The 22487-nt window shown below is 41.5% G+C and overlaps 1 protein-coding gene across 1 annotated transcript in view; it reads right to left on the bottom strand.

Annotated features, from left to right (window-relative positions):
• The window catches only part of KALRN (kalirin RhoGEF kinase), a 515545-nt gene that overhangs the window by 33732 nt on the left and 459326 nt on the right, over positions 1–22487 (bottom strand). The window contains exons 17-22 of the mRNA XM_078394494.1: positions 18986–19204; positions 17809–17958; positions 15666–15780; positions 12462–12577; positions 11446–11568; positions 4305–4487 (exon numbers count right to left, since the gene is read on the bottom strand). Coding sequence (XP_078250620.1) covers positions 4305–4487; positions 11446–11568; positions 12462–12577; positions 15666–15780; positions 17809–17958; positions 18986–19204 — 906 coding nt within the window. The remainder of the gene's footprint in view (positions 1–4304; positions 4488–11445; positions 11569–12461; positions 12578–15665; positions 15781–17808; positions 17959–18985; positions 19205–22487) is intronic.

Consider the following 22487-nt stretch of genomic DNA (forward strand, 5'->3'; position numbering starts at 1 on the left):
AAAAAATGTCAACTGCACTTTACATATTTATTAATAACTAGTTACAGGCATATTAGATTTAGCAGGCAACAAAGAGAGTGGGTTTGAAAATTTTTGGTTCTTTTTGCCAACTTGTTTGCAATCTTCCAACCACCAAGTATTCTTGAGTTGCTTTGAGGAAGAGCCTGTCTCTCACTATGGAGACCTTACAGCACCTAATGTCAGGATGGTGGTTTGCCTCTTTCACATGGTTGTCTCTAAGGGTAGAATGTTTTCAATATTATTAAAAGTAATAGGGCTTAACTACAGCGTCTCACTCATATTTGACAAAATGAACTAATTAATACAGTACTTCTCAGTTCAATTAGCTATCTGAATTTGGTATTTTCTACCTCTGAATCCAATTACTGTATTTATTCAAATAAACCAGCGCTGAGAAAAGAACAAAAATAACAATGGCCAAAATCCTGTTGATTGTGTCGTAAATTGCACAAGAGTAGGGCACTGAATCATCCGGTACGTCGTGATTCAAATTGTCCAAAGGCTGATTCCAATGGGCCTACTCTAACTGCAGTTTATTTTAGAATAGTTGTTGTTTAGTGGTTAAATCATGTCTGACTCTTCGTGACCCCATGGACCAGAGCACGCCAGGCCCTCCTGTCTTCCACTGCCTCCCGGAGCTGGGTCAAATTCATGTTGGTAGCTTTGATGACAAAGTCCAACCATCTCATCCTCTGTTGTCCACTTCTCCTCTTGCCCTCACACTTTCCCAACACCAGGGTCTTTTCCAGGGAGTCTTCTCTTCTCATGAGATGATGAAAATATTGGAGCCTCAGCTCCAGGATCTGTCCTTCCCAGTGAGCACTCAGGGTTGATTTCCTTTAGAATCGAAAGGTTTGATCTCCTTGCTGTCCTGGGAACCCTCGAGTCTCTTCCAGCACCACAATTCAAAAGCATCAATTCTTTGCTGGTCAGCCTTCTTTATGGTCCAGCTCTCACTTCCAGACATTGCTACTGGAAAAATCATAGCTTTGAGTATGCGGACCTTTGTCAGCCACTCCCATTTCTTTCAGGACTTGCCATAGCTTGCTGTGGTCCACACAGTCATAGGCTTTTGCATAGTCAATGAAGTGGAAGTAGATGTTTTTCTGGGACTCTCTGGCTTTTCCCATAATCCAGTGCATGTTAGCAATTTGGTCTCTAGTTCCTCTGCCCCTTCGGAATCCAGCTTGTACTTCTGGGAGTTCTCGGTCCATATACTGCTGAAGCCTACCTTGTAGGATTTTGAGCATAACCTTGCTAGCATGTGATATAAGTGCAATTGTACGGTAGTTGGAGCATTCTTTGGCACTGCCCTTCTCTGAGATTGGGATGTAGACTGATCTTTTCCAATCCTCTTGCTGGCATCCTCTTTCCTTTTCCAAACTTGCTGGCATATTGAGTGTAGCATTTTAACAACATCATCTTTTAAGATTTTAAATAGTTCAACTGGAACGCCATCACCTCCATGGGGCTTGTTGTTAGCCATGCTTTCTAAGGCCCACTTGACTTCACTCTCCAGGATGCCTGACTCAAGGTCAGCAACCACACTATCTGGGTTGTCCGGGACATCCAGATCTTTCTGGTATAATTCCTCTGTGTATTCTTGCCACCTCTTCTTGATGTCTTCTGCTTCTGTTAGGTGCCTAGCTTTTTGTTGGTGAAAGGTCTGCCTTGGATTCCTATTGAAATCATTCCCTCATTTTTGAGATTGTATCCCAGTACTGCTTTTCCTGCTCTTTTGTTGACTATGGGGGCTACTCCATTCCTTCTACAGGATTCCTGCCCACAATAGTAGATATGAGAATTGTTTGAATTGAATTCCCATCCATTTTAGTTCACTGATGCCCAGGATGTCAATGTTTTTTCTTGCCATCTCCTGTTTGACCACATCCAGCTTACCAAGGTTTATAGATCTTATATTCAAGGTTCCAATGGATTGCAGTGGTGCCTTGCTTAGCGATCGCTCCGTTTTACGGCGAAATCGCTTAGCAATGCTGTTTTTGCGATCGCAAAAGCGATCGCATTGCAATGTTTCCTATGGGGAAAATTCGCTTTGCGATGATTGTGGGGAAGCGATCATTGCAAAGCCCCCATTTTCGGCCAGCTGATCGGCGGTTCCAAAATGGCCGCTGGGTAAACAAAATGGCTGCCTGCTGTGTGTCCTCGCTTTAGAGGCACCGAAAATGGCCACCGCAATGGAGGTTAGTTTGGAAGCCCATAGGAATGCATTAAACGCATTTTATTGCGTTTCTATGGGCTTTTTAAAATCGCTTAGTGATGTTATTGCTTAGCAGCAATTTTTGCTGCACGGATTAACATCGCCAAGCGAGGCACCACTCTATTTTTCTTTGCAGCGTTGGACTTTCCTTTCACTTCCACGCATATCCGCAGCTGAGCATCCTTTCGGCTTTGGCCCAACCACTTCATTAGCTCTGGAGCTACTTGTCCTCTGCTCTTCCTCAGTAGCATGTTGGACACCTTTCAACCTGAGGGGCTCATCTTCCAGCGTCATATCTTTTAGCCTTTTGTTTCTGTCCATGGAGTTTTCTTGGCAAAGATACTGGAGTGGCTTGCCAGTTCCTGCTCCAGGTGGATCACATTTTTTCAGAACTCTTCACTATGACCTGTCCGTCTTGGGTGTCTCTGCATGGCATAGCCCTTAGCTTCTCCAAATTACTCAAGCTTCTTCGCCACGACAAGGCAGCAATCCGTGAAGGGGTTTAGAATAGTACATTGCACTTAATGCATGCCTGTTTGAATCAATGGAACCTACAGAAGAGTTAAGTTCTCATGATCCCTCAGGAATATGTGGGGGTGACAGGGCTACTGTAGGAAAGGAACAGTAAAGAAACCTGTACTATGTGAGATAGGATTTAGAAACCAAGACATATTTCTGACTTGCACAATTCCTATGTAAATTTCAATAGTGATTTCAACCAAATATGTTTTGGTAAAACTGTCTAGGTGAATAAATAAATATTTACTACCTCAAGCTGATTTTACAAGTTCCAGATTCCATTTTGGAACTTCCTTTAAACACGAGAGACTGCCTTCAACATCTGGCCATGAAGAATTGGGGGACTTTCTTTTTCTTCCACACCCCTCCCCTACCTCCAGCAAGACTTGGAAACTTGTCTATTCATGAGATCTTTGCAATGTAATAAAGTATAGGTAAAGGTAAAGGTTCTCCTTGACATTTAGTCTAGTCGTGTCCGACTCTAGGGCACGGTGCTCATCCTTGTCTCCAAGCTGTAGAGCCAGCATTTGCCCAAAGACAGTTTCCGTGGTCACGTGGCCAGCACAACTAGATACGGAACCCCGTGACCTTCCCACTAAGGTGGTACCTATTTATCTACTCGCATTTTACATGCTAGGTTGGCAGGAGCTGGGACAAGCGACGGGAACTCACTCCGTCGCATGGATTCGATCTTACGACTGCTGGTCTTCTGACCTTGCAGCACAAAGGCTTCTGTGGTTTAACCTGCAGCACCACCGTGTCCCTAATAAAAGTATACTTCACTTTTTTTCCCTGGAATAAATAAATTAAAACACAAATAAAAAAACCCACAGTTTTAAATTCCTATTAGGCCTCAGCTCTTGTTTCTTTTTACAGATGTACAGCAACCTACCTTCTTCATGTCTTGCCAAATGACGGGCAGTGTGAAGTATGCAGAATTAAAACCTAACTGTGGTATGGTCCATACATGTCCCTCAGTCAGTCTTTAGGTAGCTTGCCTGATTACATGACAATTGCTTACAGATTGAAGAATAATGGGCAAGCTGTGGAGCAGTTGAGTTATACCTAGCATGGCATCATTCAGCTTCCCAAGTGTCATGACATACATATACATAAGGCCAGAGGCCTAAGTGGGATGTCCATGAATAAGACCATGAACTGATAATTCCAGCAACAAGAAAAATGGAGCATCCCAGCACTAGCTGGCAATTAATCACAGATTAATCACAATTACCTTTCTTTTCCCCTCTTTTTGTTTGACTGATCCCAGTCCACATGAACTTACTTTTAGAAGACAAGTTGATTACCCCTTGTGGTAACTTCAGGTACAGTTTAATTGCTTGCCCAATCTCCTGTTATCTTGTTTTTCATCTATATAAACTGAGTGTCACAAACCCCACTGTAGGTTATCTCCATTCTGTGCTGGGCCAGGTAACGGAAGGCTGGCAATGTAATGCATGAAAGTACTCTTGTATAGGATACAGTTCACATTCTTCTAGGAGTTCTCACTTGTTTAAGGTATGCTAACAAGTGTGACTTACAGTACCTCTGTATTGATTCCAAGTGCTTTTTCCAATGAGTAGCGATATTTTCCCATCCTCAGTGAAAAGTCCCGATAGTGTTTGTCCACAGTGGTAACCCATTTCCTAATTTCTGTGGCATGAGTATGTCCTTTCTCTACAAAGCTATCAGCCAACTGAATGAGAAGCTTGACTTTCTCCTTGGTTTGCTGTCCAAAAGAGAGTTCATTGGTTATTACACCTTCCATAAACATATTGTTCAGTTTTAATTCCCAAAGTACTTATATGGACCTCACGTCTTTCACAGTTACCAGTAACATAAAACATTCCTAGGATCTTTAGAGGCATAGCAACAATCAGCTATTTATCTGGGTCTCCAAAATGCTTTTGAATTTGCACATTCTATCTCATACATTAGTGTAAATATATATATAAAATAAGATTTTATGGGTGGTTCACAAAGGTGTCTTTGTATTATTGTTCTATGCCTTCAAGTTTGAACTGATTTATAGTGACCCTAACAGTTATTTAAGGAGTGAGCTTTACCAGTTCCACACAGTGAGTTTCTATGGCTGAACAAGGATTCTAACCAGGCCTCTGGAATCCTAATCCATTATTGGATCCACTACACCACACTAGATATCTGCCTAGATGTTAGACAACATCATTTCTGATTTCACAAAGCTAAGCCACCTGATTTTCCCTTATCCCAACTTACTGCAGTCCTCTGAGGCAGATATGCTGTTTATCTGGCTGTTTATCCGACAGTCTATCTGACTGTCATAAGCAGTTTTGACTTAGGAACAACTGTTGGTGTGCATGGGGGCTTTGTGTTGTTGGACTACAAAAACAAAACAAATGTCAGCTTTCGTGGGTTAAGGCATAACGTCTGAAGAAGTAGACTCAATCCATGAATGCTCACATTAAAATATTACAGTCTTTAAGGTGCCACAATGTTTTTGTCTCGTTGCTGTTTGTCCAACAACACACAGCCACTCAACATGATATAACCCAACACTGCTCAAGCAAGCAGCTGTATCTAAGCTCAATGGTTAAAAATCAAGGACGTGCATTTGGATTTGGAAATATTCTGAATTTACAAAATAATGCCATATTCACACAGTTCTGAATATACAGTGGTGCCCCGCATAGCGAGGTTAATCCGTTCCAGATTAACCCTCGCTATGCGGAATCGTCGCTAAACGGGTAGGGAAAAGGTATTGAAACGCATTAAACTTAGTTTAATGCGTTCCAATACCTTGCTTACTTACCCGTTCAGCGAAGATTCCCCTTGCTGGCAGCCATTTTCGCGCCCTCGCTAAGTGAGGGCAGGGCGTGAAAATGGCTGCCGGCAGCCATTTCCGGGCTTCCGGCGGCCATTTTGGAGCCGCTGAACAGCTGTTTGGCGGCTCCAAAATGGCCGCCGCAATACCCGATCTTCGCAATGCGGGTTTTCCCCATTGCGAAGATTGGGTATGTTTCTGTATAGCGATCCCGAAGAAGGGATCGCTATACGGAAACATCGCTATACGGTGCACTCGCTAAGCGAGGCACCACTGTATCTGAATCCGAATTTGATACTTCTGAGTATCTGTAATAATAATTACTTCTGAGTATCTGTAATAATAATTCCTAATATTTGGAGTCCCGTTTTCTACTTCTATAGATTAGAAAGTAAAAGACTAGGTTTCTGCTTCCCATAGAAAGAAATGTCAGTTGAACTGATCTCTCAGGCATTCTGTGTGATTTCTTGAGAAATGAAATTTAAAGACATTCTACCACCAAAACGTAGTAGGGGCAGAGAACTCAGTATCTCCTGATTGGATTGCCAAGCCTTTCCCTTGGATGAGTTGACAGCAAAACATGTAAATGATGTCTGTCTACACTAATGAAATCTAGAAGCAGGCACTGACACCAGAAGGTATTTTTTCAGAATGTCTTTTTCCAATTGAAATGTGAGCATAGCTGCTTATAAATCCCCTGAGCATTTGCTGTTAGAATATGCCCTGGGACAAGCCTGCACTGCAGCAGTTTTCTCTGAGTCCTTTTCTGAACTCTCAACTTACATTTATATTCTCTACATATTGTATATTGTTGACTTAATATCATAATAATAATCATGTGCCATCAAGTCAATTCTGGCTTATGTCTACCCGTTTTCAGAGTTTTCCAGTTGCAGAATATTCAGAAGTGGTTTAAGCTGCCCTTTTTCTGGGGGTGCTCTGGGACTGCAGTTTGCCCATGGCCACACAAGTTGGCTCTACTCACAGGAGGCACACTGGTGAACTGAAGTCCCAACCTCTGGCTCCGCAGCAAGATACTTAAACCACTGAGCTATCTAGCAAGCTGACTTAATATAGTTAGGAGTATGATATAGAATTAGCAGATTCATATATTAATATTTTATAAATCAATAGGGAAAATTATATTAGGTTTAGGCCCCTTTGGGGAATACCAGGCTGGGGAATAAAATGTTGTTATTATATAGACAGATATATTAAGTCTATAGATTTTATGTCTCTGTAATTTCATTGGAAAGGTTTGTATTATGCTGTAGCAGAATCTTCTTTGAGTAGAGTATGCAGGCAGTATGAAACATGAGTGTGGTAGAAGAAGTAGTCTCTTGGGAAAAACTGCAGGAATGCTGTCTGCACCCACTGCAGCAACTTCTACTGGGAGGAGTGGGATAGGAAAAAGTCCATCTGCAACTGCTCTTATAACTCCCACAAACAAAATCTGTCATCTAGCTGCCTTACTCAGCCCTGAAACTATGAAACAGTAGCAGGTTGCAGGACAAGGGGGGTGTGTGTGTGTGCGTGTGTGCGTGTGTGCGCACGCGCCAAGGAGGTAACAGAGAAGCCTCTGATTCAAGGTGAGACAGATAAGAGTGACCCTCAGACATGTTCCAGTGACATCTTTTTGCAATCCAGCCAGAGCAGCCAGAACAAGAGGCTCAAAAAGGTGGTGAAGAAGGAACTTTTCTCCCAAAAAGTCAATGTATCAGAGAAGGACAAGAATGGCATCAACACTCAGACTGACACTGTCAGGTTGGGCAACAGCAGTGCTTTTGCTTTTGTGGTTGGGGAAGAGGTTTATGAAAAGCATCAGAAATTACCTTCAATATCCATACCATGCAGCTCCATCATATTCAAGGAAAGGTTTACCTCCAGCCCCCCTTTCCAGCAAACCTTTCCAGTGCATTGTGGGTGGTGAGAACTTCCCTTCAAATACAGACACATGTGATGTGAGAGAGGAAGAGACTGAGGGGACTCAAGAGTCCCATTTACTCAAGAGTGCATTATTTCAGAAGCATGTGATAGTGAAATTACCCCTATCCTCCAGCTGCAATTGCCAGAACTAGTAGTAATGACAAGTTAGCAATCACTGTTAGGATCATCCAGTCAAAATCTGGAGCTGCTAAGAAATCAATAATCTGTGTGCAACAGGTGCTCACAGGGCTGTGTGCTCTGAAAGAAGGTGCTCAAGTGTGAGCAGGACTTGGGGCACCTCTCCAATAATACCATGCTCAGGTACCTGAAGACTCAGCACAAATCACTGTTGCTGGCAAATGAAGTAGGTACTGTGGGGGCTTCCTTATTGTGAAAAGTAGAAATCATCAGATGGCAGAGGTTGAAGCACAAGCCCAAGGAAGCAGAGACGAGAATGGGTAAAATAGCAAGAAGTGGGAGGCAGCAAATGCCAGACCCATATCTCAAGAATAAGCCCTGGATGACTAGCCATTCTCTCTGGTGGAGAACACTAGTTTCCATATGTTTTTGGTATTCCATTATCAATTGCACATACCTAATTAAAAACCTCCCCTTCACGGATTCCTGCCTTGTCATGGCGAAGGAGCTTGAGTAACTCAGAGAAGCTATGGGCTATGCCGTGGAGGGACACCCAAGACGGACAGGTCATAGTGGAGAGTTCTGACCAAATGCGATCCACCTGGAGCAGGAACTGGCAAGCCACTCCAGTATCTTTGCCAAGAAAACTCCATGGACAGAAACAAAAGGCTAAAAGATATGACGCTGGAAGATGAGCCCCTCAGGTTGAAAGGTGTCCAACATGCTACTGAGGAAGAGCAGAGGACAAGTAGCTCCAGAGCTAATGAAGTGGTTGGGCCAAAGCTGAAAGGACGCTCAGCTGCGGACATGCGTGGAACTGAAAGGAAAGTCCGACGCTGCAAAGAAAATTACTCCATAGGAACCTGGAATGTAAGATCTATGAACCTTGGTAAGCCGGATGTGGTGCAACAAGAGATGGCAAGAATAAACAGTGACATCCTGGGCATCAGTGAACTAAAATGGCAGGAATGGGCGAATTCAGTTCAGACAATTATATCTACTATTGTGGGCAAGAATCCCGTAGAAGAAATGGAGTAGTCCTCATAGTTAACAAAAGAGCAGGAAAAGCTGTACTGGGATACAATCTCAAAAATGATAGAATGATATCAATATGACTCCAAGGCAGACCTTTCAACATCACAGTAATCCAAGTTTACGCACCAACCACCAATGCTGAAGAGGCTGAATTTGACCAATTCTATGAAGACTTACAACACCTTCTAGAACTGACACCAAAGAAAGATGTTCTTCTCATTATAGGGGACTAGAATGCTAAAAGGAACAACAGGTAAGTTTGGCCTTGGAGTTCAAAATGAAGCAGGGCAAAGGCTAATAGAGTTTTGTCAAGAGAACAAGCTGGTCATCACAAACACTCTTTTCTAACAAGAGGCAACTCTAAACATGGACATCACCAGATGGGCAATACCGAAATCAGATGGATTATATTCTCTGCAGCCAGAGATGGAGAAGTTCTATACTGTCAGCAAAAACAAGACCTGGAGCTGATTGTGGCTCTAATCATCAGCTTCTTATAGCAAAACTCAAGCTTAAACTGAAGAGAGTAGGAAAAACTACTGGACTATTCAGGTATAATCTAAACCAAATCCCTCATGAATACACAGTGGAAGTGAAGAACAGATTTAAAGAACTAGATTTAGTGGACAGAATGCCTAAAGAACTATGGATGGAGGCTCGTAACATTGTATAGGAGGCAGCACCAAAAACCATCCAAAAGAAAAGGAAATGCAAGACAGCAAAGTCGACAGATACTACTTTCTTGGGCTCCATGATCACTGCAGATGGTGACAGCAGCCATGAAATTAAAAGACGCCTGCTTCTGGGAGGAAAGCAATCACAAATTTAGACATCATCTTAAAAAGCAGAGTCATCATCTTGCCAACAAAGGTCTGCATAATCAAAGCTTTGGTTTTTCCAGTAGTGATGTTTGGAAGTGAGAGCCAGACCATAAAGAAGGCTGACCGCTGAAGAATGGATGCTTTTGAACTGTGGTGCTGGAGGAGACTCTTGAGAGTCCCCTGGACTGCAAAGAGAACAAACCTATCCATTTTGAAGGAAATCAATCCTGAGTGCTCACTGGAAGAACAGATCCTGAAGTTGAGGCTCCAATATTTTGGCCATCTCATGAGAAGAGGACTCCCTGGAAAAGACCCTGATGTTGGGAAAGTGTGAAGGCAAGAGGAGAAAGGGATGACAGAGGATGAGATGGTTGGACAGTGTCATCGAAGCAACCAACATGAATTTGACCAAACTCTGGGAGGCAGTGGAAGACAGGAGGGCCTGGTGTGCTCTGGCCCGTGGGGTCACGAAGAGTAGGACATGACTTAATGACTAAACAACAAAAATTAAAAACCTCTCATTTATATAGGAGCGTTTTTCTTCCCCTGAAAAAAAAAACCCACCCATGGCTCTTTAGTGGATCTTAACCCAAACAGCATTAATATTTTGCATAATTATTTAGTCCTGAGGTAGGGAATTTTGAGTAGCGAGGGATGGCATGAACCATTTTATGGGGATTCTGTGTATGGGAGTGGCAAAGAGGAGATGGGAGTATGTGTGGTGGTTACAATTAATTCAACAATTATAATTTGAAAGACTTTGAGGTGTCTTTAGAGTGGTGGTTCCCAACTTTGGATCCTCAGATATCCTTGGACTAAAATTCCCAGAAGCCTTCACCACTAGTTGTGCTGGCTGGGATTTCTGAGAGTTGCAGGCCCAGAACATCTGGGGACCCAAGGTTGGGAACCACTGCTTTAGAGCCATGCCTTTGCAAGGTAGCTTCCAACAGGAAACATAATGCCTCAGTGAAATCAAGAACATGTCAAAATGACACAAAAACCAAGTCTGACAAAAATAAAATTATCTGTATAAAATAATAATAGAAGCAAACCATAATAATTTTTTTAAATAGTTTAAATTATTTTAAACAATTTCAAAACAATAAGCCCAAGGTGCTGAAAGGTAAATTGCTAAGCATATTGGCAATAAAGGCAGGAGCTGGGATTCAAAGACTAGGAACAAAAGATCAAGTCTTTCCATTCTTTTAGAACAGTGGTGTCGAACTGTGGCCCTCCAGATGTTCTTGGACTTCAACTCCCAGAAGCCTTCACCACCACCTCTGCTGGCCAGGATTTCTGGGAGTTGAAGGCCAAGAACATCTGGAGGGCCACAGTTCGACACCACTGTTTTAGAACAATTCTAATCATTACATATATACATTATATATAAAGAATGGTGAAACTGGTTGTATTGACCTAAGCGGCTTTCAGGTTGCTTTTCCCCCAAAGCTGTTCTCCATATTATATGGCAAGCTTCTTGACAATGAAATTTCTTCAAAAGCTATTTGTGCTAAGGCTTGGAGTTGGCTTTCTAAAGAAAATAATCAAAATAACTACCAAGCTAGGACAAACACCCTATATCAGCCAAATTAGGAATTTGGATTTCAATCATAAAGCTGGAAATTATGTAGGCAGTGTCTACCACCTGAGGATATTAAATATATTTTATTTAGTAATTGAGGAAGAAGGCAGATAGGTAACAGTGTCCATGAGAATAAATCCTCTAAAACCTCTCTAACTATTGATGCGCAGCTTGTACAATTATTTGTTTATACCAACAGATATACACCTGCCATAGTACATAAACAGCATTCAACTCTGTAAGACTGATTCTTTTTCAAACAAGTTGTTATTCCAATTTCAAATTGTCAGAAACATGAATATATTTGCAAGTTAATACATTTCTGAGCTGAAACTACTGGGGGAATCTAATGACATTTTAAAAAATAAAGAATAGGGTTCACCTTGGCAGGTACTTTGAATTCTCCGTATTCTTTCAGAAGTTCTTGCGTTTCTTCGGCCGATTCCCCGGTTGAATTGTGAGTAGAAAGATAATACTCTCCTGTTTCCTGAATCCAGTTCAAGGCCTACAAATGGAGAGGGAGAAATCACACACAAAAAGAAAAGAAAAACAGAATGGAGACATGTTTTTTTTTTTTTTTTTTTACATATCTCAGAATGAATAATTCAGGTTCAAGTGCAACTGAGTAGCACTGTTGGCTCCAAGGAAAGAGAAAGGACCTAAAAAGAAGACTCCAAACCCAAATCTTGTATTTCACAATAAATAAACTGTGCTCACATATGGATTCACTATCCACTACTTTATATTTTACAAAGCCACTGACACTGATGCAGAATATGTGTACACTATTGCCACATCAGAACTTTCTGCTTAGTCCCTTTGGCTATAGCAGTCTCAGTTGGTTCCTGACAGCATACAGTAGTTTCCAGTTACGTGAGTGGCTGTTCAGTTAGCAGGGGTTAGGAGCCTGAGGATTCACTGAGAACATCCTTCAGGTGACAATGCAAAATTTCACATGTGCAACCTAGTGACTGGCAGTTCATAGCTATGTCCTGACTTTGGAAAGCAGAGAGGAAGTATTTTATATTTAGATGTGTTGCCAGAGAAATGCAACACAGAGAACACTGGAAATGTATATGCAGTGAAGATGCTGCCACTGCTGGGAAATCGCACCACCTTCCTTCCTGGGTCCTTTTGGCCCATCCTTTGACTGCTGAATCAGGCAGGACTTTCATTCAGCCTCCCAGCAGATAAAAGCCAAATCTGAGTGCATGGCCTGTCCAAGGCAAAAGGTACAGCTAGATCTCTATTCTACAAACAGCCAGCTTTTAAACTTACACAGGCTAATGGCCCATCTCGCTCACATAGTTTCAACAAGGGCCTGATCTTGAAATTCTCAGCTCCCAACTTTTCCAATCTTGACTGACACAAAGGATTTAATTCGTTTTGTTAACCTACCTGCTTAGCACTGCGTTCAAAGACCACATACTGCTGGCACTGGTCCAATCGCCGTTTCTTCAAGGTCCAGAAATGAAGGACACGGTTCTCCCTCTGCAGCAGCTCACTTAGAATAGCTGTAAAAAAAAACACCCGGAGAGCCGTTACTCTCTGTGATTTAGTAAGTGTTTGTAGATCCAAGTCAACAGCAATTTAATTCACTGCTTCATCACAAAGACTGGAGCTCTCTGGGTAAAGCACTTCAGGCCAAACTTCAAGGAGAAAAACCCAGGGTGGTAGTGGTGGTGGGAGGGTTAGAAGATGGCAGCCATTAACACAAGTGGCTCACTGAGTGTACAGAAGCATCCACCTACACAAAAACTTTACGTATGCTATGTAGAGCACTTTGAGACCATGTTTTTTTTAAAGACAAAGCAGCAGAGTGATCATTAAAACTAAAAATCTGCAAGCCACAAAGACAGCAAGAGTTTACCTATGCAGCCACTATGCACAACATTAATTCACTGAATGAAGCCTTTACTTTTGCAAAAGATACATGTTCAAAAATATGCTAGCCTGATGCTGAGGATAATGTAACCTGGCCTCCAAGCAAGACTCTATAGCAGGAGTACACAGCCCAAGAATGGGTGCAGCCTATGTATTTCTCCTTTGGTCAATAGATACCACTGCCTCTGTTCCTCTATGGCAAGTATTAAAACAATACCAGGCTGAGGTCTTAGGAAGGGGAGGCAGGTCTCTTCCCAACAACACTGATACAGAGAAACTCAATGCTTTGGCACATCTAAGAGTATACTGAGGGCATTCCATAAATATCCATCTTTCACTATGGATAAATATTTATTTCAAACTCTGCCATAAGGCCTGGAGAGGATAGACCATACTATGGCATAGGGATCAGATTCAGAGAGATATCTATAATGTAGAATTTTATGGCACCCAAATTTTAAGTCACCAAAAAGTCCTCTGAAATCAACATTATATTTGAAAATGTTTTCTTTCAAAGAATACTTAGTTTTCATTAGTCTGAGGTGGTGGTAGTGGGATGAAAAACCTGAAGAGAGATTTTTTTTTTTTTTGTAGAGCACAGCCTTGACTTTTACTAGATACACAAATAAAACATTCCAACAAGGTGTTTTGACATTCACTGTAGGGTAGCCCAAGATATTTCAGTGCAGGAGTTAGAAATCCCAGGTGATAGGCCTACTAACTGATGTGGGTCAAAGTTCACCAGATCTTCTACATGAGCGTCAATGAAATAAAATTCTATGAGGCTTTCATGAGAGAAAATCTCTGTGGACTGTGATATGTCTATTTGTTTTTCACCTGGCCATCCTAACAGGCTCTCTACATTCATAGTAACAGGTTCCTTACATTTCCGTTCATGGTAGAATTACGCTTTAAAATGCCTGCTCCATATTTACACCAAATGGTAGCTTTATGTGAACAAATCCACATAACTGAATACACCTCTACTCCAGTCATAAAAATGCATTTTAAGAACATGGCCTAATGAAAAAACATACCCAATATCTTCCCCACCATTTCCCATACATATGTGCAAAAGCAGAATACATTTTGACAGAATCTTTTAGCAGTACTCACTAAAGAAACATTAGTTTTCAAGGCACCGATTTATGTTAGTCCTGAGGTTTTTCAGCCTTTTTTTAATGATAGGACATATCCAATGTTTGGAGCACACAAAACCAGATTACATTATTATCCCTGTATTGCACTGCTATTAATCTGTTCCTTTACTACAGCTTTTAAAATAATCCAATCAGAGATTTTAAAAAATGACTTAGTTCTGCAGATTTACTTTGGCTCATTTTTATCAGCACTTCACAGAATCTAGAAATAGATTAGCAACTATTGGATTATGGTCCCTCAAAAAAGAACAGCAGAAGCATCAGCTGTGACCTCTCTGGGAGCATATCATCACTACAGCAGACTGCTCTTCTGATCATGTATAAAAAGATACTCTTAACTGGTCGCTGTAGCTAAATGGCTTTCACAGAGAAAGAGAAGAGCTGAATTCTAAGGATAAGAATCACTGTCCATTTCACTGTAAAAAGAGAACTGGGGCCATGAAAACCTGGTTTATACATCTTCGGTAGCTCCAGATTCTGTACAAGCTGTACAAGTCAGCATGGACATGAAAAATAATCCGAAAACTTCTACCATCTTTGAGTTTCTAAAGAACAGGCAGAGCTCTGCTACTTTCGTGACTACATACCAGAGGTAGCCATTTTGCTGAGTTCTTAGATGAAGGCACTGTGATGTGAAGCAGAAATTCAAGTGATCATAAATCCTAACGTGCGCATGCATGCACATATACACACAAATCCCTAAGTTCATCAGTCTGAGCTGCTCATTTTACTGAAACCCCAGCACACAACAGTCATGCTATGGAACACAACCTGCCTTTTTAAATCTATCTTCCATATTCTCCCCTCAGGTAGGTAATTTAGAGACTTATGCAAAACATCTCTCTTCCCACATGGCACTTAAAATTTATTGATCATCTCTAGCCACCTAGAGGAGCCTGCTCCTCCTATAAACTGAGCACCCAGACTCTGAGAGACATAAATTAAAAGTAGCACTGAAGGCAGCTGATTTCTAAGAATTCATTAAGATTCATAGCTAAGAAGCCCTTGGCAAGCACACTTCTAATTATAATAAAGAAGAAACTATGCTACTAAAGCTCTTTGGGTGCTAAAGGCTTAACATTGTTTGGCGTTAAAGAAGTATTTGATCATTCAGCAGAGGAAGAGCTTCAGTGATTCCTGGCTTGAAAAGTAAGCATTTTAATATGAGCAGCACTGTGTACAAGTTGCATGGATTTTTTTTTAGCTACAAGAGATACCTTGATGATATACTGCAGCCAATTAGGAGGAAAAGAGCACTATGCAATGTTTGTGCCATTCATCTGTAACATAAATTTATTCTATTCAGAGCAAGAGATGGGAGGTGTACACATCTGTAATGATCCTATGTGGCAAAAGTTTACTAAACTTTTCACTAGATTTTAGAGAATTATTTATATTTATGATTTAATTATTGTTGTATATTGCCATATTGTTTTTGACTATATGTTTGTTATGTGGGATCTTCAGTGGGTAAACCCAATCATAATTGGTGGACATATGGTGTATTACTAGAGACAAGCACCATGCACAGAACGCATCTCCCAAAGCACACACTAACCTTTGACTTGTTGTTCAGGTCCTCTTGTATGGCTCACTACCCCTGGCATGCTGACGTTGTTTCTGTGAATGTACTTGAGAAACACTTCGGCATTCCGTCGTGCTAGTGTGCAGGCCTGTGGGTGGCAAACAACACCACGCACCCCCCCACAGCACAACAGTTACCCTTTTGACAAGCAAATAAGAAAAATAAAGCATCAAGGTGCCTACTGAACTGTGACATGAACTTCTTTTCTCATTTGACCTCTGAAGGATGTTGATGTGCATGAGAAAGCACTGTCCGAAACTCATGCTGCAGTTGCACACATCCATCATCTTGGGGGTGGCATGATATAAGAAAAACAAAACGCTACATGGAAAAGCTGGCTAAAGTTACAGCAAAAGATGCAAGCAGAGGATGTCTGGCCTTTGATTTTTTGGGGGGGGGGAATGGCAGACAAATTCTTCTGGAATATAATATTTCAAAATTACACTATTGCAAGATCTGTATGCTTTCACTTTGATAAACAAATGAGCTGAGAGGCGTTTGAGAATGCACATGCGAGCTCTGGCGTGTGAGGAGCTGGAGTTACAGTGAAGAAAATGTGGTTACTTTCTGCCACAACAACCTTGCTAGAGAATATACAAGCATGTGAAATAAATGGCCTTAATCTAGGCAGTCTAATGGTCTGGACAGCACAGTAGAGCCTGGCTATCCTGAGTGGTGTCATCAGTTCTGAGCCAACAACGGCAGAGGTTCCTCCCGACTCTGTTTTTTTTTTTTAATTCGGAGGTGCCAGGTACTGAACCATACTGATGCCTATGTGCAGCACATGGGCTTGACCCGTGGTCCCTGTATCTACTCAGAGCCAGAGGACAGGCAGCAAGGAGGGAATGGATAAAGGGGAGGTGGGGTGGGTTCCTCACCTTTTCAACACAAACACAGATTACAAAATGAAAAGCAGGAGAAAATGGGGCTTCAAATCTCTCCTCAACTCAGTTGTTCAATGCTGACGTCTCCCTCTCTCAAACACACCCATAGGCATATATACACTCTTTCCTCAGAGGTAGATATATGCTTTCCTCTCTGCCACACAAGTGATGCAGTCAAACACACAACTAACTATTCACAAAAGGTACAGAAGTCTGTCCAAAGTCACCTTCTCTTATGTGTGGCAGTTTGGCCATAATCTTTCTTAGTTTGTGTGTCTTTGTATAGTATTACCTATGAACTATGCCTAGTTTTTCCAGAAATATTATTTAGCAACACTCAGTGCTGATGACACATCAGAAGGCAAGGCACAAAAGATCTGTGTGAGCCGGCTATCCAGGTGACAAGTGTAATTTTTCAGTAAATGTCTGCAAGGTCTACTCCCTTCCATGAAATGAAAGATGAGAAGTCACAGTTTCAGAATCTATGAGGGCATGAACTGATGCAAATTGCTTTTTTGCACATTACACTGCCTGCACAAGCAGTCACTTGCATGTGTAGCAATCCAAAAGAAGTGATGTCAATTTTTTTCTTTCACTGAAAATCATTGCGAGGCCAGAAATAGATATGAAGAATAGCTCATAATTAGAGGTGAGATCATGTTAATGTTACAGTGAGATGACTGAGACAACCCTTCTGTATTTATGAAGTCATACAATCATCATCATCATCTTAGAACTACAGAGAAGGAAGGGACCCCTATGGATCATCAAATTCAGCCCCTGTCAAGGAGGCACAGCAGGGAATCAAACTCGCAACCTATACCGTAACCACTGAGCTATCCAGCAGTTCTTATGCTTCAGGCTGGAAGCACCAGACAATAATTTGCATAGTTCCAGAGGTGAAGGAAGCTCATGCTGGGTTCCCTCTAATAGCCTTCATTGTGGACTCAGAATGAAAGAAAACCAAAAACCTCAAAAAATCTCTCCTCTGGATGGTGTCATAGTATTTGCAGGCTGAGTGGCATCCATGAAACATTCCCCCCAAAATTGACACTTAATTCACAATCTGTACTTTTTCAGATTCCCACAAAATAATATGCTGAGGCACTTTTCTTTTTACAGGAAAAAAAATCTGCGGAAAGTATTAGGGATTTTGCTACTCAGCTCAGCTGTTTTCACAGTTAGAACAAAAAGAAACACAATTGCTGAAAAGCAGGAGGAATAGGGTTGACCTTCAGAAAGGCTTCCTTCTGTTCCAGATGTTTGCTGATTAAAGGGATGACATGATCTATTTCAGACGCTGGTCCAAGCTTATCCCGGCCTCCACACCAGTCTTCATCTCTTCGATACTCCTGTTCCAAGCTCTCCAGGACACTGCAAACCTGCAGTACAAATCAGCACACGATAGCCCAGCGACCAAAGCTACTTCCCAAAACACATCCCATCTAAAACAAGTGCATTCACATAAGATTATTTAAAACAACTTCACAAATACTGTAACACTATTTCAGATCACAATGACCAACCATCAGGGGATAATGAGAGTTACAGTCCTGAATGCCTAGAAGCTAGATCAAGAAACAGAAATAGTTCTTTTCTGAGAGTTTTATGCCAAGGGTAGACAAGGGGCACCACCAAGGTCACCTGTGGCCACTGGGGCCCAAAGCAGAATCTTATTTCCCCCTCCCCCGTCCCCATGACGCCTCACATCGTCATTGTTGATTTAATGTGAAAAAGCTCATGTTGGGCACCTCTAGGTGCCAGCTTTTGCCCCAGTATATTAAAAAAAAAAATTACTACTAAATGTCCAAATGGGAGATGCCAGTGTTGTTGTTTTTTTAAAACACAGTTTGAAATATATATTTATGGGATGGGAAGACAGAAGCAGATCTCGACATGGGGGTGTGTTGACCCAGATCTCTGGAAGTTGCCCACCTCTGGCTTATACCAATAAGATGTGTTTTTGTATATGTGTTTTCTGTTTGCAACTGAAGTTTACTCTTACGTGGAAATGTATTTTTGAGTATTGCTTTTGGGCCCATATTTTATAATTTAGTGGTTATTATTTTGTTATTCTTAACTACAATAAAACATTTAATTCAAGAGAAAAAATCTCTTAACTCCCTTTGCTAAAACATGGAAAATCCCACCCTGGGAAATACAATTTTGTTTTAAATTGGGAAGCATCTCTCTCTCCCCTCCCCCTGCCTTGGGACATGAAAGAGGACCCCAGATCCTTTGACGTTCCCTAGCCTTTACATTAAGCCAGCATAGCTAAATAGATGGTAACAAAACGACCTCATATATTTGAAATCATAGCTGCCTTAAGTTGATATTTTATGGTAACATTTATCAAGAATTGTAACTAAAACCTATGCCATTACACAGATAAGGCATGACTCAACTCACCTGCTCGGAGGTTTTATAGAATGCAACAGATGCATTAACCAGCTTCAGCCTGTCCTCCATCTTCAGCATGAGTTGCTGCCAATGCAATGCCACCTTTTCTGCACATTCCCTGATGGCATCAGCATCATAGTGCCCAGCCTGTAGCAATACCTCTGCCTTCTGCTGTACCTGGAGGGCACTCTGGTGTGTCTTCTGCAAGGAAGTGGCATGAAAGAGGGACTGTGCATGAGGGGAGGAAAGAGAGATTTGTATAGATGTGCCAGGCAAATGGTATAAGGAAGTGAGGTGAGGTGTGGGCATGAAATGTGAGAGAATGAAACATTTTTTAGACTGAGCTTCATAACTGACAAATTTTCTTCAGAAAGCATTTTATAAGTTCATACTATCATGTCTATGCAGTCTCACCGGCAATAAGAACCACTGTTGAATAATCAATTTTAGGCTTATTTAAATTGATTTATAAATTTCCAGGCACATGATGCAAAGTGAGTTTTTTTCAACTGGCCAGCAGAGGCTTTTAATAACACCTTGTTTTTTAATCAATGAAGCTTTGTGGATGTGAATGCTGCTGTCATTCTAATTTGTGCCTACGTTGATTTTGAGTGGTGGGGTACAGTGTTTTTCCTTTTAATTTTTTAAATTCTTTCTTAAAATGTTTGTCACTGCATCATTTCATCAGTATGTTCAGCATTACAACCATCTACTCTATTCCCTAAATTTGGCCGATGAAGGAGCCAGTGATGCAGCAGAAAACCAGAGAGCACAGAGTGGGTGCAGAGCAGGTGCATCAGGACACAGAGGAGAGTCTGCTTACCAGGATCATTGCCCTGCAAAGCAGCTGACTGGCTCACTGAACCAGGGAGCCACTTCAAACTGCCCAGGAGCTGAGCAGCACTGAGTGGGCACATGAGGACTCAGAGCATGGCTGGTGCACTAGGTGCGCAGGAGGCCCAATAGCCAGATGACCAGCATGAGGGGATCCCTCCTGCTTGAAGTGACAGCACCAGGTTGCTAGTGGGGGGTCCAAATGTGATCTGCAGGAAAGGCAACATCTAGGACTGCAGCGCAGGGGCTGAGGCTTCAGTATTGTCTCCTTTCCTGGAAGCCTTCTCACCCCAATTCCCATTTTTCCATCATTGATTGGCTGGGGTCACTTAACCTGCAGTTTCTAGTGACTATTATGCCACTAAGTGCTGCCTCATAGACATCTGATTTAGCGATGTACCACTTACTCTTTTGAAAAAAAAATAAAAATATTTAAGAACAGTGTGCTCCTAGAGCAGAAAGGAAATGAGTCAGTTTCACCAGTGTAACTGCCAAAACTGGTTTTAATTATCAGAAATAGATTTATTTTCAGTCAAAGTGAATGTGGCTACTGATTTATATACCACATGATTTGAACCCAATATAAAAAAGTCAGAACAGGAATTGATTCAAATTGCTAGTGGGACTGCACCCGAGACAACTCTGTGTCACAAAATCTTTGAGGATTTTCCTCACAACATCAGTTTAATAGGTAGTATACAATTAGGAAGGGAACTAATGTAAAATTACTTCTTCAGAAAAATCTTAGGCTTTGGTCTCTGCAAACATTCACCTGTGAATGAGAGATTCTTAAGGCATTCTTAAGAGATTCTTAAGGCAATTCAAACTATTGCCACATTAGGTTGTAAATAATTCTTGTAGATTTTCTTGTGCTCCACAAAAGGTATCTCAGCAGATGATATCTTCATCAATTTATTATTGGTCTAATAGAGGTATTAACTGGATTTGTCTTATGTAAAGACCACATAGTCTTTTCTAATTTTTTCTGATCAACAGATCAAAAGACATTATTGAAAAAGATGGGTTAGTATCACAAGATTTTTCACTCCTACATGAGACTGAACAGACAAGTATTTTTCATCAACTCTATTTTTTTCAAAGAAAACAAAACATGGCTTTTGCTAGAAAAAATGTATTTTACATTAAAAATCTTAGCCAGAATACTGACAGAAACAAAGAGTGCAAGGGCAATTTTGCAGATGGTTTCCTCTCTCCAACAGACTGTCCATTATGTGTTTTGTCATGGAAAATCAGGCATGCAATCATTTGTGTGCCAGTCAACTCACCAGAGGGCAGAAAATTCTGTGCAACTACCCTTGCACATGTGTTCTTTCACAGCAGGATTTTTGACCCCCCCCCAATACAAAATATTCTGTGTAAAATACAGTCTCTCTCTCTCTCTCTCTCTCTCTCTCTCTCACACACACACACACACACACACACACACACACACACACACACACACACACTTTTGTAAACTTTCTGCAAAAAAGTGCAGAAATGCAAAAAGTGCACCATAACACTCAGAATCTTGCCCAGCGGTGAGAAAAGTTATGAAATGACAGACAAGAACAAAAATTAGCAAAGTGTTCTACCCCCGCTGCAAAAGAGTGCAAGATTCTCTATTCCAAACTTCAAACCCCCCCGCCCCCCAATCTGTTGTTTGAACTGGAACTGGAAACTGAAGTTGTTCTAATATCTTAAGCTGGGGCCGGTTGTTCAACTAACAGGGGCAGTTTGCTTTAAAACAGATATCAAAGGATTTGTAAAGAAAACTCCAATGCAGCTATCAGCCCTTCCCGGCTCTGTATTATGCCTGAAGATACCAGTGGCCTGCTGAGTTTTTAAGCAGCAGCAATACAGTATTTAATCTGCCATTCCTCTCACTGAACAATTTTTTTTCCTAACCCATTGGCAGCATGAGAACCCACATCTTGCTATGTGGCTGTTAGTTCATAACAGCAACTACAAGTATCCTTGAGTGCAGCAAGCTGTGCCAACATGAACTAGGCGTCACATTCCACCGAGGTGCCTGGTTAATGCAGCCAAGATGTAACGGAATGATACCAAATCTCCTTCACTGAATGATAAACCCCTTAGTCCCTTCCAAAGCTTGCCAGTATGACAACTTACACAAAGTGTTCCTCAGCGTTTGCTAAGAAATTATCAATACCTCTGCAGAAAAATGGCTAAACATTAAAATAGCTGTCATGGGCAGTTTTTCAGTGAACCATTTTCGGTGTAAAGACTGAGGATATTAATAAACAAGTTCCAAGCATATTAATCAACTTGTATAGCTCAGTGGGCTCCATGTCTGGATAAGGAACCAGGGGCTGCGAGTTTGAATCCCCACTATGCCTCCCAGGACAGGACCACAAAAATCACCTGGAGCTTGTGTGGCTGATATGGTTTTCTGAGTAGTCTTGGACAACTTGCACAGTCTCAAAGTGCCACCAGAAAGAAGGAATGCTAAGCCACTTCTAAGTACTTTAAGACTAGGAAAACCAGTGAGGGTCATCATCAGTCAGAAATGACATAATGGCCCTTTGGCATTTACTACAGCTTGTTAGCAATCTTCATACACCCCAAATGGCTCTTTTATTTTAATTGATGAGTAGGATATAACTACTATTTCTGGTTATGATATTTTTACATGGGCATTAAAAGCAGCTTTGCA

The sequence above is a fragment of the Pogona vitticeps genome, chromosome 1, assembly GCF_051106095.1.
Source record: "Pogona vitticeps strain Pit_001003342236 chromosome 1, PviZW2.1, whole genome shotgun sequence".
Classification (NCBI taxonomy): domain Eukaryota; kingdom Metazoa; phylum Chordata; class Lepidosauria; order Squamata; family Agamidae; genus Pogona; species Pogona vitticeps.